This window comes from Sander vitreus, chromosome 14, assembly GCF_031162955.1.
Source record: "Sander vitreus isolate 19-12246 chromosome 14, sanVit1, whole genome shotgun sequence".
NCBI lineage: Eukaryota > Metazoa > Chordata > Actinopteri > Perciformes > Percidae > Sander > Sander vitreus.
This window is the reverse complement of record NC_135868.1, coordinates 22,501-37,500: the sequence shown is the minus strand read 5'-3', so window position 1 is coordinate 37,500 and position 15,000 is coordinate 22,501. Positions and strand designations below refer to the sequence as shown.

The 15,000-nt window shown below is 44.1% G+C and overlaps 1 protein-coding gene across 1 annotated transcript in view; it reads right to left on the bottom strand.

The window, feature by feature from the left end:
- LOC144529324 (activin receptor type-2B-like) overlaps nucleotides 1-6,675 on the bottom strand; it is a 26,754-nt gene extending 20,079 nt beyond the window's left edge. Inside the window, exon 1 of the mRNA XM_078268335.1 lies at nucleotides 6,096-6,675. Coding sequence (XP_078124461.1) covers nucleotides 6,096-6,147 — 52 coding nt within the window. The 5' untranslated portion in view covers nucleotides 6,148-6,675. The remainder of the gene's footprint in view (nucleotides 1-6,095) is intronic.
- Between the last annotated feature and the right edge of the window lie 8,325 nt (nucleotides 6,676-15,000).

Genomic DNA, 15,000 nt, shown 5'->3' with positions numbered 1-15,000 from the left:
CAACTGTCTCTCTCTCTCCTCTCTTTTACAACTGTCTCTCTCTCCCGTCTCTTTTTACAACTGTCTCTCTCTCCTCTCTTTTACAACTGTCTCTCTCTCCCTCTCTTTTACAACTGTCTCTCTCCCCATCTCTTTTACAACTGTCTCTCTCTCCCTCTCTTTTACAACTGTCTCTCTCCCCATCTCTTTTACAACTGTCTCTCTCTCTCCCTCTCTTTTACAACTGTCTCTCTCTCCGTCTCTTTTACAACTGTCTCTCTCTCTCCCTCTCTTTTACAACTGTCTCTCTCTCCGTCTCTTTTACAACTGTCTCTCTCTCCCTCTCTTTTACAACTGTCTCTCTCTCCGTCTCTTTTACAACTGTCTCACTCTCCGTCTCTTTTACAACTGTCTCTCTCCTCCCATCTCTTTTACAACTGTCTCTCTCTCCGTCTCTTTTACAACTGTCTCACTCTCCGTCTCTTTTACAACTGTCTCTCTCCCCATCTCTTTTACAACTGTCTCTCTCTCCGTCTCTTTTACAACTGTCTCTCTCGACGAAAAAAGTCTCCTTTAGCGTCATATTTGCTTCTTTAGAGAGTTCAGTCTGAGCGACCAGACAAGCCTCCTGCAGGGCCAGGTTAGCCTACACACACACACAGATATACACACACACACACACACGCACACACACACACGCACGCAGAGACACACACACACACACACACACGCACACACGCACGCAGAGACACACACACACACACACGCACGCACGCAGAGACACACACACACACACACACGCACGCACGCACGCAGAGACACACACACACACACGCACACGCAGAGACACACACACACACACACACGCACGCACGCACGCAGAGACACACACACACACACGCACACACACGCACGCAGAGTAACACACACACACACATACGCAGAGAGACACACACACACAGATGCACACACACACACGCGCAGAGACGCACACACACACGCAGAGACGCACGCACGCAGAGACACAGACGCACACACACACACACGCAGAGACACAGACGCACACACACACACGCAGAGACAGACACACACACACACACACACACACACACACGTGTAACTGACATGTGGCACAAGAACAGGACAGTCCTCACTAGGGCTGCACATCATCACAACATGAACCGGTGCAATAAACACTCAGAGAGTCTTTTGTGTTAGCTGAAAGAAAATATATCAGCAGAAAACTTCACTTTAAAAAGTAATGTCCTTCCTGTTTTTAGTGCTGCCTTTTATTTCAATTCAATGTTCAATTTGTACGATAAAAGAAAGAAATGATTTCCTTTCATTTCTTTTAAAGCCAACAAGCAGTTTGTTGTATTTCAGCAGAAACACTATATTATCTGTTTAAGTAATATGATATTATCATGGAGCCCTGGTGTGTTCGGCCTGCAGCGTCCCAAACACACGGTTTATTCTCCTACATGTGATCGTCTTCTTTCCTTAACAGCAGAACACACACACAGAGAGAGAGCGGCAGGCCTCTCCCAGGGCCGTTATCGATCGCTGAAAAACCAGGTCAGCTGAGCTGCAGCCATTAATCACACAGAGTTACTGTAAACACACACAGACACAAACATGAACCTGGCTGATGCTCAACGCTAACTTCTGTAGTAGGTCTCTGTTTAAAGGCAGCGAAAAAGGCTTCAAAAAAGCAAAAAGAAGGACAAAAATGTGACAAAAACATCCCCAGTCTGGGTGTCTGAATGTGGGATTCTGGGAAGAATTCGGATCACTTCTCAAGTGATAAATAAATTCAGTTTCCGTTAAGGTTTTATTTGACTCCTTCTAGACTCCACGTTTCTGTCGTGTTTTTTTCCCCCACATTGATACTTAAAAATATATTATTATTATTATTATTATTATGCACACACACACACACACACCTCTTATGTTCACACCTTATGTATTATTATTAATAATAATAATTATTATTAATAATTATTATTATTATTAGGCACACCTTATGTATTATTATTTTTTATATATATATATATATTTTTTTTTTTTTTTTTTTTTTTTTTTTTTTTTTACATTTCTTTTCCTGAAGTTTGACATTTGTTTTCAATATTTTTTAAATATTTGTTTACGTTATTCCTCAGAAAAAAAGAAGAAATAAAACTGTATAGGCGCCTGTAAAAATTGCCTTCGTTTCTGTCTTTTTTTTTCGATATTTCTGTCGTTTGCTTTTTTAAGAAGGAACATTCACACGTCATTTTTGCCCTGAGTTGGGTTTGCTGTGAAGCGTTCCTGCCAACGTTTGCATTCAAAGCTGCTAATGCAGGTGAATAAATCCATCGCCCCCCTGCAGCTGTCTCCCCCCGGCTCTGCTCCTCCCCCGGTACCTCCCCTCTCCTCCCCCTCTGACCCCGTGTCATCAATCTTAGGGGAGACGAGCAGAGAAAGGAAAACAGGCGCTGGACCTTTAAATCTTGCCCCGTAGCCACGGGCAACCCATCCCCCATCATGCACCCTGCCCACCCTCTCCTCTGCAGGGAGTCGGGCAGCGTTGAACAACAGAAACACTTTCAGACTCACGGCCGACACGAAGAGTCCGACACAAAGGAGACTAAATATATCGTATCAACACGTCTGAAAGGAACCAATCAGAGAGCTTCCACGCCAATTAATCCATTATCTAAGTCGTTAGGGATTCATTTAACAGCTGACAACTTCTGTGATTGCAGCATTTGTTAAAGAGCTAGATGGGTTTTAGAAAAGGTCCAAAAGTGCCTGAAAGAAGCCCCAAAAAACGGAGAAAAAACTCTTTAAAAAAGTGACTAAAAAGTTGTAAAAAAAGAGAGAAAAATGTCAGAAACAAAACAGCTATTCATCAGTTAGAGTCATTTTCATGATAAAACAGGTAAACTTGTGTGATGTCAGCTTGTTAAATGTGAATATTTTCTCGTTTCTTCTCTCCTCTGGGACAGGAAACTGAATCCTCCCTCCTTCCTTCCTTCCTTCCTTCCTTCCTTCCTTCCTGTCCTCCTTCCTTCCCTCCTTCCTTCCTTCCTTCCCTCCCTCCTTCCTTCCTTCCTGTCCTCCTTCCTTCCTTCCTTCCCTCCCTCCCTCCTTCCTCCCTCCCTCCTTCCTTCCTTCCCTCCCTCCCTCCCTTCCTTCCTGTCCTCCTTCCTTCCCTCCCTCCCTTCCTTCCTTCCTTCCCTCCTCCCCACCTTCCTTCCTTCCCTCCCTCCCTTCCTTCCCCTCCCCATCTTCCCTCCTTCCTTCCTTCCTTCCCTCCCTCCCTCCTTCCTTCCTTCCTTCCTCCCTCCCTCCCTCCTTCCTTCCTTCCCTCCCTTCCCTCCTTCCTTCCTTCCTTCCATTATTCCTTCCCTTTTCTTTACACCCTTACCTCCCTTCTTTCATCCTTCTTTCCTTCCCTCCCTTCTTCCCTATGTGCTTCTTTTCTTCTTTCCTTCCCTCCTTACATACTTACTTAAAGACTAACAGTATTTGTAATTGTAGATCTATTTTGAGTTTCTTTTAGCCCTGATTGGCCCCTTTATATTTATATATATATATATATATATATATATATATATATATATATATACTGTCATATACTGATTAAAATATTGAATCGCATTAATGTCATATTAATACATTTTTATCTATTCTAAATGTCCCTTGATTTCTTTTGGTCCCATTACTTTCTCATTTTAATGTTCTTATCAACGTGGAAAAGTGGATCGGCTTGCTTTGTGCAAATGTTTTTTTATTGAAAACAACATTGACATAAACTGTAGTGTTCAATTTCACACTAATATTCTTACTTGGAGCAAATAATCTCTCACACGATGTCACGGCTTTGACGAGGGGGCGGAGAATTCGCATCAGCCGTGTGCTTGGCCATCAGCCGTGCTTGGCCATCAGCTGTGTACTTGGCCATCAGCTGTGTACTTGGCCATCAGCCGTGCTTAGCCGTCAGCCCGTGTAGCTTGGCCGTCAGCCGTGTGCTTGGCCGTCAGCCGTGTGCTTGGCCGTCGGCCGTGTGCTCAGCCGTCGGCTAGCGTGCTTGGCCATCAGCTGCGTGCTTGGCCATCAGCCGTGTACTTGGCCATCAGCTGTGTACTTGGCCATCAGCCGTGCTTGGCCATCAGCTGTGTACTTGGCCATCAGCTGTGTGCTTGGCCATCAGCCGTGCTTGGCCATCAGCTGTGTGCTTGGTCATCAGCTGTGTGCTTGGTCATCAGCCGTTTACTTGGCCATCAAGTGGTATTTCAGACTGGACGTGCTGCGATGATAGCGACCAAACACACAGATCTCTTTGGTCTTGTCAATGGAACCATTTGGCAGCTTTTTAAAAGTAAACTTTCCATTCAGAATCTTACCGGCATCCATTTCGGCGTCTCGCGCTCGCCATCCACTCAAAGCGTAACGTTAGCCTACTACTCTTTGGCCGGCTCACGAGCCCAAACAAGTGTGTGCGGCGCGCCTGTTGTTGTGTTTCCAGTCTAGCTAGATCCGGTGTGGTTGTTCTAACGTTACTAGTTGTTGCAACAGCATGTGAAAAAAACTACAGTTAGAATACAACACCCAAAATTCTATGAAAATAAGAGATCTGATCCTTCATTTCCTTAGTGGAGAGCGTTATTTCGGGGGAATTTGGTTGAAAGAAACCCAAATTTATGATCTAGAAACTTAAAAAAACAACATGAGGGTTAACACGTGTGGTGTTTGTTTGAGAGGACAGCTGTGTGTGTGCGCGGAGTATTTTTTCCAACGCGCACACGCCTCCTCGCCTTCACTACAGACCACATGACCGAGCTGCTTCATTCATCCACCCCAAACTGTAGTAAAAACGTGCGTGCACGGCGCCGGGGAGCGCGTGCAGAAGAAAAAGAGGAGGGAGGAGAATAAATAAAGACGAATGTGTGATTTCTGACTGAGGGAGGCTCGAGCTCTGCTCATCGGTTATCGATCCGCCTGCATGCCTGAGCAAACAATGGCAGCGCGCACACACATGCACGCGTACGCATTCACGCAGCCAAAACACAACAGAGTGGACACATGCAGGCTGCACTCAAGTGATTCCTGCACACCAAAAAAAAAACAGGAGATTCACTCATTCAGTCACTGTCCTCAGATGTCTCCAGCATCATCTCACACGGCATTTACAGCGAGGTGTTCCTGCACATTTCGGTGCAAAATGAGGACACGTTCAAGAATCCTCAGCCCACCTTTAATGTCACACACACACACACACACACACACACACACACACACACACACACACACGAGCGAGATGATAAATGCACCCAGAACGAGGTTGAGATTATTATATTAATATAGGATATATAGGCCTATATTATCAGGGTCACACGGAATCTGTGGACGCATATTTTAAGCAAATTAAATTCAAACAGTGTTTACACATCTCCACCCAGAGTCCGCTACACTCTGCACGTTCTCATTCTGGATCCCCGCTGGAAGCTGTCAAATAAAATCCGTTTTTGGGTCAATATTCCTCCATAATATGAGCATTAGCTTCGCCATGTGCTGCCGCCGCTGCTGCTGCTGCCAGAGACTACAACACCCAGGGTGCAGCATGAAGAGCCAAACGGCTGCTGCATGTTCCCGTGCTACCAGCCACTCATTGTTTGCATGTTTGGGCTGCTGAGTGAAGCTAACCTGCAGCTGAGCCTCCACGTTCTGCAATCTGGACTCAGCCCATTCAGCCTCTTTTCTCTTACATAAACAACAAGCGTTGTATAGATTTGTTTCTGTAGCCTATTTATTGTTTAATATGTGTTTGTTTATGTATGCACCAACCACCCAGGCAAATTCCTTTCAGTGTGTACTTGTAACAGACCTGCTTCTGATGGGGATTGGGATTCATTCGCAGGAAGATGGAGCTGACAACACCACTACAAACACATGCACAAATATCCCAAAATCACAACACGTTGGCTGCGCTTCCACGCCAGATCCACACACAGCGTGCTCCCTAATGTTTGCTCCCGTTTGTGTTTCTGCTGCTGGGGTTTGGTGTTTGCAGGCTGCAGTGTTGCAACATGCAGCCTTTCACCCACTCTCTGTGTGTGTGTGTCTCTGCTTACCTGCACATAAAGTTCCCAGCAGAAGTGCACAGGTCAGCCAGGAGAGAAACATATTCCCTTCAGTTGGAGGCGGTCGCCGCTGCGCTGTCCGCCGGATCCTCCTCCAACATTTACAACACAAAGTTAACGAGGGACGCCGCGTAAAACCACCAGCCAGGCCCGGGCTGTCCACTGGGCTTTGTGTTCAGTGTGTGTGTGTGTGTGTGTGTGTGTGTGATAATCCAGCCAGCAGCCTCCTCCTCCTCTTTCTCCGCCTCTTTCTCCTCCAAAAAGAACCGGACCCGCAAGGTTCTACGGAGAACTTCTCCGCGGTTCCGGAGCCATGCGGGGCGGATAGCAGCGGCGGCTCAGTCCGGGGTCCCTCGCGCTCTCAGCCCGCTGATAGATCCCCCGAAAACAATCCCAAAAAGAGTCCCGGTTGTTGGTGTGAAAGCAGCCCGCGGACCAGCGCTCCTGTGGCCGTGTCTCCTCCTCTGTGGCTCGGTGCAGCTCTCTCCTCCGCCCCGTCCTTCCTCTCTCTCTCTCTCTCTCTCTCTCTCTCTCTCTCTCTCTCTCTCTCTCTCTCTCTCTCTCTCTCTCTCTCTCTCTCTGCTCGGGGCTGCTGGGGACAGGCAGGAACGGGGTGGGGGTGTCAAGCTGCACCCACCGGCCCCAGATCACCTGCTTCCGGTTTCAAAATAAAACGCTCGCAGCCACCATAAAGGGGAAGAATCAGAATCAGTGCCAAGTCAGTAGCACTTACCAGGAATGTGCCTTGGTTGTTGGTGCTTACATTAACACATTAAACATGAAACAAACAATAACTGCAGAAACAACTAACACATAGGGACCTACATATAACTATATAAACATTAAGAAAGAAGAGGCAGTATGAATTAGTGCAGGATGTGCAGAGGACAGGATGAGTCTGTATTAAGAGTCTAGAAAGAGTTAAACATGTTAAGATGTGTTCTGGCTCTTGACAATCATAAAAACCGGAACCGGTGGGCCCACAACACTAGTCTGGCATAGCCACAGATGCATTCTGGGATAGGACAAATAAACTCTCTGTGATGTTTACGTTTCTTTAAACCAATCACGATCATTTTGGGCGGTGCTAAGCTCCGAATGGAGCCACGATGCTCTGCTAAAATAGGGTTACACACACACACACACACACACACACACACACACACACACACACACACACACACACAAAGGATCAACCTTCCTACTACAAAAGTGACTTTCAGTCTCTGGATCTTACTGTAGTCTCACATTGCCAGCTCTACCTCCACAGCGCTGTGGAGTAAGGTCTGGCTACACCACAGATGTATTCTGGGATAGGAGGAATAAAACCCTCTGTGTTGTTTGCATTTCCTAAAACAATCCCAACGGTCTTGGGCGGCGCTAAACTCTGGACGCAGCGACGGTGGCTCTGCTAAATAGTCTCAGGAAGGAACATCTGCACCCCGCAAAAGAAAACTCCATATACAATATTAAATGAAGTCAACTGTTGACACAACACAGTAACATGAGATATTTAAATGAGCTGATACGTGGTTAAACCTCATTGGCTCTTACCAGTGTATCTCCGTGTGGACTTCGTCCACAGCAATCCCACCAATCAGTCCCAAAACCTCCCAGTTAGAGAGGAAATGTCCTAAACATGTTCTTAGTAAATCTTTCCAATCATTCCCTGAAAGAACCAGCAGGTCTGACTTGTTGCTCCGTCCACATTTTCTTCATAACTTGATATTTTCAGTGTGTAGCTCGCTGGCTACAAGTCTGAAGTTGTTTCCCCGAAGCGAATCCTTCAGACTGAAACAGACATAAGTTGTGTCTCTTTATGTCTGTTTTTGGTTGTATTGACCACAAAAGAGAGATTGTTTAAGTGTTTAGTTTCCACTTAGATCCAGAGCTGAGGAAGAAGCAACACAGAGCTTTTATTGTGATGGTCTTAACCGGAAGTTGTGCCTTTTGTTTTTGTTCTGACAGTGTTTGGAGCACCCGAGCTGAACTGAGTCCAAAATGGCTCCTAAAGAGAGAGAGAGAGAGAGACAGAGAGAGAGAGAGAGAGAGAGAGAGACAGAGAGAGAGACAGAGAGAGAGAGAAAGAGAGAGAGAGAGAGACAGAGAGAGAGAGAGAGAGAGAGAGACAGAGAGAGAGAGAGAGAGAGAGAGAGAGAGAGAGAGACAGAGAGAGGGAGAGATGTTTTAATATAAAGGAATATAATGAAAGAAGAGAGATCCTCCAGAAGCATAAATACTGTGTAAATAATATGGATCCAGAGCTGGAATGTAACTAAGTACATTTACTCCATTACTGTTCTTCAGTCCAAATGTTGAGGTACTTGTACTTTACTTGAGTCTTTTCTTTTCATGTCACTTTCTACTTCTACTCCACTACATTCATCTGTTCCAGCTTTAGTTACTAGTTACTTTAGTTACTAGTTACTTTAGTTACTCCGCTACATTCATCTGTTCCAGCTTTAGTTACTAGTTACTTTAGTTACTAGTTACTCCGCTACATTCATCTGTTACAGCTTTAGTTACTAGTTACTTTAGTTACTCCACTACATTCATCTGTTCCAGCTTTAGTTACTAGTTACTTTATGTTACTTTAGCTCCCCTACATTCATCTGTTCCAGCTTTAGTTACTAGTTACTTTAGTTACTCCTCTACATTCATCTGTTCCAGCTTTAGTTACTAGTTACTTTAGTTACTAGTTACTTTAGTTACTCCGCTACATTCATCTGTTCCAGCTTTAGTTACTAGTTACTTTAGTTACTCCACTACATTCATCTGTTACAGCTTTAGTTACTAGTTACTTTAGTTACTAGTTACTTTAGTTACTCCACTACATTCATCTGTTCCAGCTTTAGTTACTAGTTACTTTAGTTACTCCACTACATTCATCTGTTCCAGCTTTAGTTACTAGTTACTTTAGTTACTAGTTACTTTAGTTACTCCACTACATTCATCTGTTCCAGCTTTAGTTACTAGTTACTTTAGTTACTCCACTACATTCATCTGTTCCAGCTTTAGTTACTAGTTACTTTAGTTACTCCACTACATTCATCTGTTCCAGCTTTAGTTACTAGTTACTTTAGTTGCTCCACTACATTCATCTGTTCAGCTTTAGTTACTAGTTACTTTAGTTACTAGTTACTTTAGTTACTAGTTACTTTAGTTACTCCGCTACATTCATCTGTTCCAGCTTTAGTTACTAGTTACTTTAGTTACTAGTTACTTTCAGTTACTCCGCTACATTCATCTGTTCCAGCTTTAGTTACTAGTTACTTTGGTTACTAGTTACTTTAGTTACTCCACTACATTCATCTGTTCCAGCTTTGGTTACTAGTTACTTTAGTTACTAGTTTCACTTTGCAGTTACTAGTTACTTTAGTTACTCGCTACATTCATCTGTTACAGCTTTAGTTACTAGTTACTTTAGTTACTAGTTACTTTAGTTACTCCTCTACATTCATGAACACCTGTTTCCTGGTGAAAGTCTTGTGTTTTCTCCTTAACTTCTTCAGGACATGAACACCTGTTTCCTGGTGAAAGTCTTGTGTTTTCTCCTTAACTTCTTCAGGACATGAACACCTGTTTCCTGGTGAAAGTCTTGTGTTTTCTCCTTAACTTCTTCAGGACATGAACACCTGTTTCCTGGGTGAAAGTCTTGTGTTTTCTCCTTAACTTCTTCAGGACATGAACACCTGTTTCCTGGTGAAAGTCTTGTGTTTTCTCCTTAACTTCTTCAGGACATGAACACCTGTTTCCTGGGTGAAAGTCTTGTGTTTTCTCCTTAACTTCTTCAGGACATGAACACCTGTTTCCTGGTGAAAGTCTTGTGTTTTCTCCTTAACTTCTTCAGGACATGAACACCTGTTTCCTGGTGAAAGTCTTGTGTTTTCTCCTTAACTTCTTCAGGACATGAACACCTGTTTCCTGGGTGAAAGTCTTGTGTTTTCTCCTTAACTTCTTCAGGACATGAACACCTGTTTCCTGGGTGAAAGTCTTGTGTTTTCTCCTTAACTTCTTCAGGACATGAACACCTGTTTCCTGGTGAAAGTCTTGTGTTTTCTCCTTAACTTCTTCAGGACATGAACACCTGTTTCCTGGTGAAAGTCTTGTGTTTTCTCCTTAACTTCTTCAGGACATGAACACCTGTTTCCTGGTGAAAGTCTTGTGTTTTTCTCCTTAACTTCTTCAGGACATGAACACCTGTTTCCTGGTGAAAGTCTTGTGTTTTCTCCTTAACTTCTTCAGGACATGATCAACTGTTTCCTGGTGAAAGTCTTGTGTTTTCTCCTTAACTTCTCCAGGACATGATCACCTGTTTCCTGGTGAAAGTCTTGTGTTTTCTCCTTAACTTCTTCAGGACATGAACACCTGTTTCCTGGTGAAAGTCTTGTGTTTTCTCCTTAACTTTTCTCTCTATCTCTCTCTCTCTCTGTAAGTTTCTCTGTCGTCAGCTGGTGTTACATAAGTTCAGACAAAACGCAGACATGAAGCAGACAGCTGTGTTATTGCTGGCTCAGGATAAAACACACATCCAGAAACACAGAGACGTGAGTGGTTAACATGCCTGAACACACACACACACACACACACACACACACACACACACACACACACAGGGTCGACTCTGCAGTGACATCATTGATCCATCACCCACACATTTCACAATCAGAGCGAGAAACTCCTCCACCAACGGTGAGCTGTCTGACTTTATGGAAACTTATATCTGATAATAGAAACAATTGATTTGTCCACATGAAGTTTGCTCAGGCAGAGTTTGTGCTGCACACCTGAGCCTGAGGGCAGGAATGTTCCCTCCTCTTATTGGTCAGATGTGTCTGGGGGCGGGAGCAAGAAAGTGAACCCAGGAAGAAGGTCTTGTTCTGGACGTCTACAGGGTCAAACCAGCTCACTTCATTTTAATAATCAGGCACTGTCACCGAGACTTCGCTCTGCTCTCACGGCTTCTGTCTCCAACTTCAGCGGCTTCGAATCTGACTGCAAGATTAATTTCTGTTGTGGTGTTATGTGGTATGTCTTCATCATCATCATCATCATCATCATCATCATCATCATCATCACCATCATCATGAATGGAGCAAGTTAAACGGTAAATCGTTAAATGGTTCAGTTTGATGAAATGAATTCTTGTTTGTTGCCTCCAGATGAAATCATTTCTCTCTCTCTCACACACACACACACACACACACACACACACACACACAGACACGCACATACGCACACAGACACGCACACACACAGACAGACAGAGACACACATACGCACACACACACACACGCGTGCACACACACAGACACACACACACACAGACAGAGACACACATACACACGCACACACACACACACACACACAGACAGACACACACACATACACACACAGACATGCACAAACGCACACAGACACGCACACACACAGACAGACAGAGACACACATACGCACACACACACACACAGACAGACACACACACACACACACACACACACAGACAGAGACACACATACACACGCACACACACACACACACACACACACACACACACACATACACACACAGACATGCACATACGCACACACACACGCACACACACAGACAGACAGAGACACACACACACACACACACACACACACACACACACACACACAGACATGCACATACGCACACATACGCACACACACAGCCTCCCGTCTTCAGAGTCCACAGCTAATTTGGTTGATTAGGAACCTGTTAATTCCATCTATTAAACCCTGTGTTCATTTGTCCAATTAAGTCTTGAGCTAATTGAGTCTGGGGGGCAGAGTGGGGGGGAGGTTGGGCCTAATTAGGCGGATGTCATCTGCCAAACACATTAACTGATATTTAAAACAAAAAAAGGAAAAGGAAAGGGAAAACTGTTCCAAAGCAGGATGAAGTTAATTCACAGCTCGTTAAGGAATTAACTGATTAACACACTGGAGGGAGTTCATGACTGACAGCTGTGTGACTTCCCACAATGCACAGCTGCAGGTGAGGTCGATGCCGTGTTGCTATTCTTTAGGTGTGTGTGTGTGTGTGTACAGAAGATTTAAAGCTCTTCAGTTCTCACACTGATTTCCATTCAACAGAGTTCAAAGACGCTGCAAAAGCACATTGAGAAACACACACACACACACACACACACACACACACACAGACACACACACACACACACAGACACACACACACACACACACACACACACACACACACACACACACACACACACACAGACACACACACAGAAACACATACACACACACACACACACAGAAACACATACACACACACACATACACACACGCCTGCAGCAGACACACACACACACACACACACACACACACAGACACACACACACACACACACACACACACACACACACACACACACACACACACACACACACACACACACACACACACAAACACACACACACACACACACAAACACACACACAGGCTTGAAACTCGCTAAAGCACGTTATCAAAAGTTGGATCTCAAATTCTCAAGAGTTGAAACGGGCATTTCATTAAAGGACCTATGACATGGTGCTCTTTGGATGCTTTTATATAGACCTTAGTGGTCCCCTAATACTGTATCTGAAGTCTCTTTATATAGACCTTAGTGGTCCCCTAATACTGTATCTGAAGTCTCTTTATATAGACCTTAGTGGTCCCCTAATACTGTATCTGAAGTCTCTTTATATAGACCTTAGTGGTCCCCTAATACTGTATCTGAAGTCTCTTTATATAGACCTTAGTGGTCCCCTAATACTGTATCTGAAGTCTCTTTATATAGACCTTAGTGGTCCCCTAATACTGTATCTGAAGTCTCTTTATATAGACCTTAGTGGTCCCCTAATACTGTATCTGAAGTCTCTTTTATATAGGCCTTAGTGGTCCCCTAATACTGTATCTGAAGTCTCTTTTATATAGACCTTAGTGGTCCCCTAATACTGTATCTGAAGTCTCTTTTATATAGACCTTAGTGGTCCCCTAATACTGTATCTGAAGTCTCTTTATATAGACCTTAGTGGTCCCCTAATACTGTATCTGAAGTCTCTTTTATATAGACCTTAGTGGTCCCCTAATACTGTATCTGAAGTCTCTTTTATATAGGCCTTAGTGGTCCCCTAATACTGTATCTGAAGTCTCTTTTATATAGGCCATATTGGCCCTGAGGGGGGCCAAATTTTCTGGGTGGGCAAAGCAGAGAAAGGGGAGGTAACCTTTCCCCTTATGACGTCATAAAGGGAAGACTCCTGATTGGCCTATCTGAGCTTTCATTTTCTCAAAGGCAGAGCAGGATACCCAGGGCTCGGTTTACACCTATCACCATTTCTAGCCACTGGGGGGCCATAGGCAGGCTGGGGGAACTCATATTAATGTTAAAAAACCTCATAAAGTGACATTTTCATGCCATGGGACCTTTAAGCAACTGTTCTGAACACACATGAAAGTGATAATGTGACTCTGGAGAAGACGAGAGGAAACAGGCTGGGAGAGGAAACAGGCTGGGAGAGAAACTGGCGCTTCATTGAAATGTCATTTTATTGCCGCTGTCTCTGTCTTTTTATGAACTTCTCATTCAGCGGCGGTCTTCAGGCCACGCTGCTGCCACGGAGACTTTAATTAAAGATGATAACAGTCATTATTTAAAGAAAGAAATTAACAGTCATTATTCAAGAAAGAAATGTGGAAACATTCATTTTGTTCTTTCTTTTTTGTCTCCATCTGCCTTTATCTCTCTTCTTCTGTGCTCTCTTTAACATGACATATCAGACACATACACAGATACACAACACACAGTGACACACACAGACACACACACACACACACAGCACACACACAGACTACAGACACACATTACCACATGATTATATTACACAGACACATACACACAGACATACACACATACATTGAGACATCATATCACACAGACACAGCAGATACTACATACACACATACACACACAGACATACACATATATACATACACACACTACACACACATATGTAGACATACACAGACATGACATACACAGTACAGATACTAGCACACATATAGACACACAGACACACAGACACACAGACACACATTAGAGACAGCACACAGACATACACACACTACATAGAGACACACACAGACACAGACAGACACTACATCACAGAGTGCACACACATACAGACATACATTACTATAGACATTACTGACATTATTATGACGAGACACACATGAAGAGAGCAGACAGACGCACATTACACATACAGACACTATTATAGACACACACACTGACATACAGATTATACACGACATACATGACACAGACACATATTACACATATTGGGGCAACACAGAGACACATGCTACACACACACGACACAAATACAGACAGCACAGACACAAATATATACGACACATTAATATGCTACAGACACGCACACATACACACATAGACATACAGACTCACCCTACATATTTACACATACAGCACACACACACACACAGGCACTCTCTCTTATCTCTGGATGTTTCCTCTCCTCTCTGAATAATGTGTGCATGAAGACCAGCCAGCTCTGTGGTTTTAGAGTCATGTTAAGGACATTGATTACTGGATAGAGAGCTGATGCAAAGTTTCTCTGATGATGAGTTAAAGAGATGTCATGTTTGATAACAACGATACAAAAGAGCAGCTGCTGACGAGGGCTGGTGTACTATATGCTGAGTGGTGTCAGTGTTTGTCGACCTCGGAGCAGAATGGCTGCAGTCACAGAGCTCTCCTTCCTGCTGTTTGCTCTCATCAACAACATCCATGCACAAGAATGGATCATCAGCTGACAGAAAGTCTTCAGGCCACGCTGCTGCCA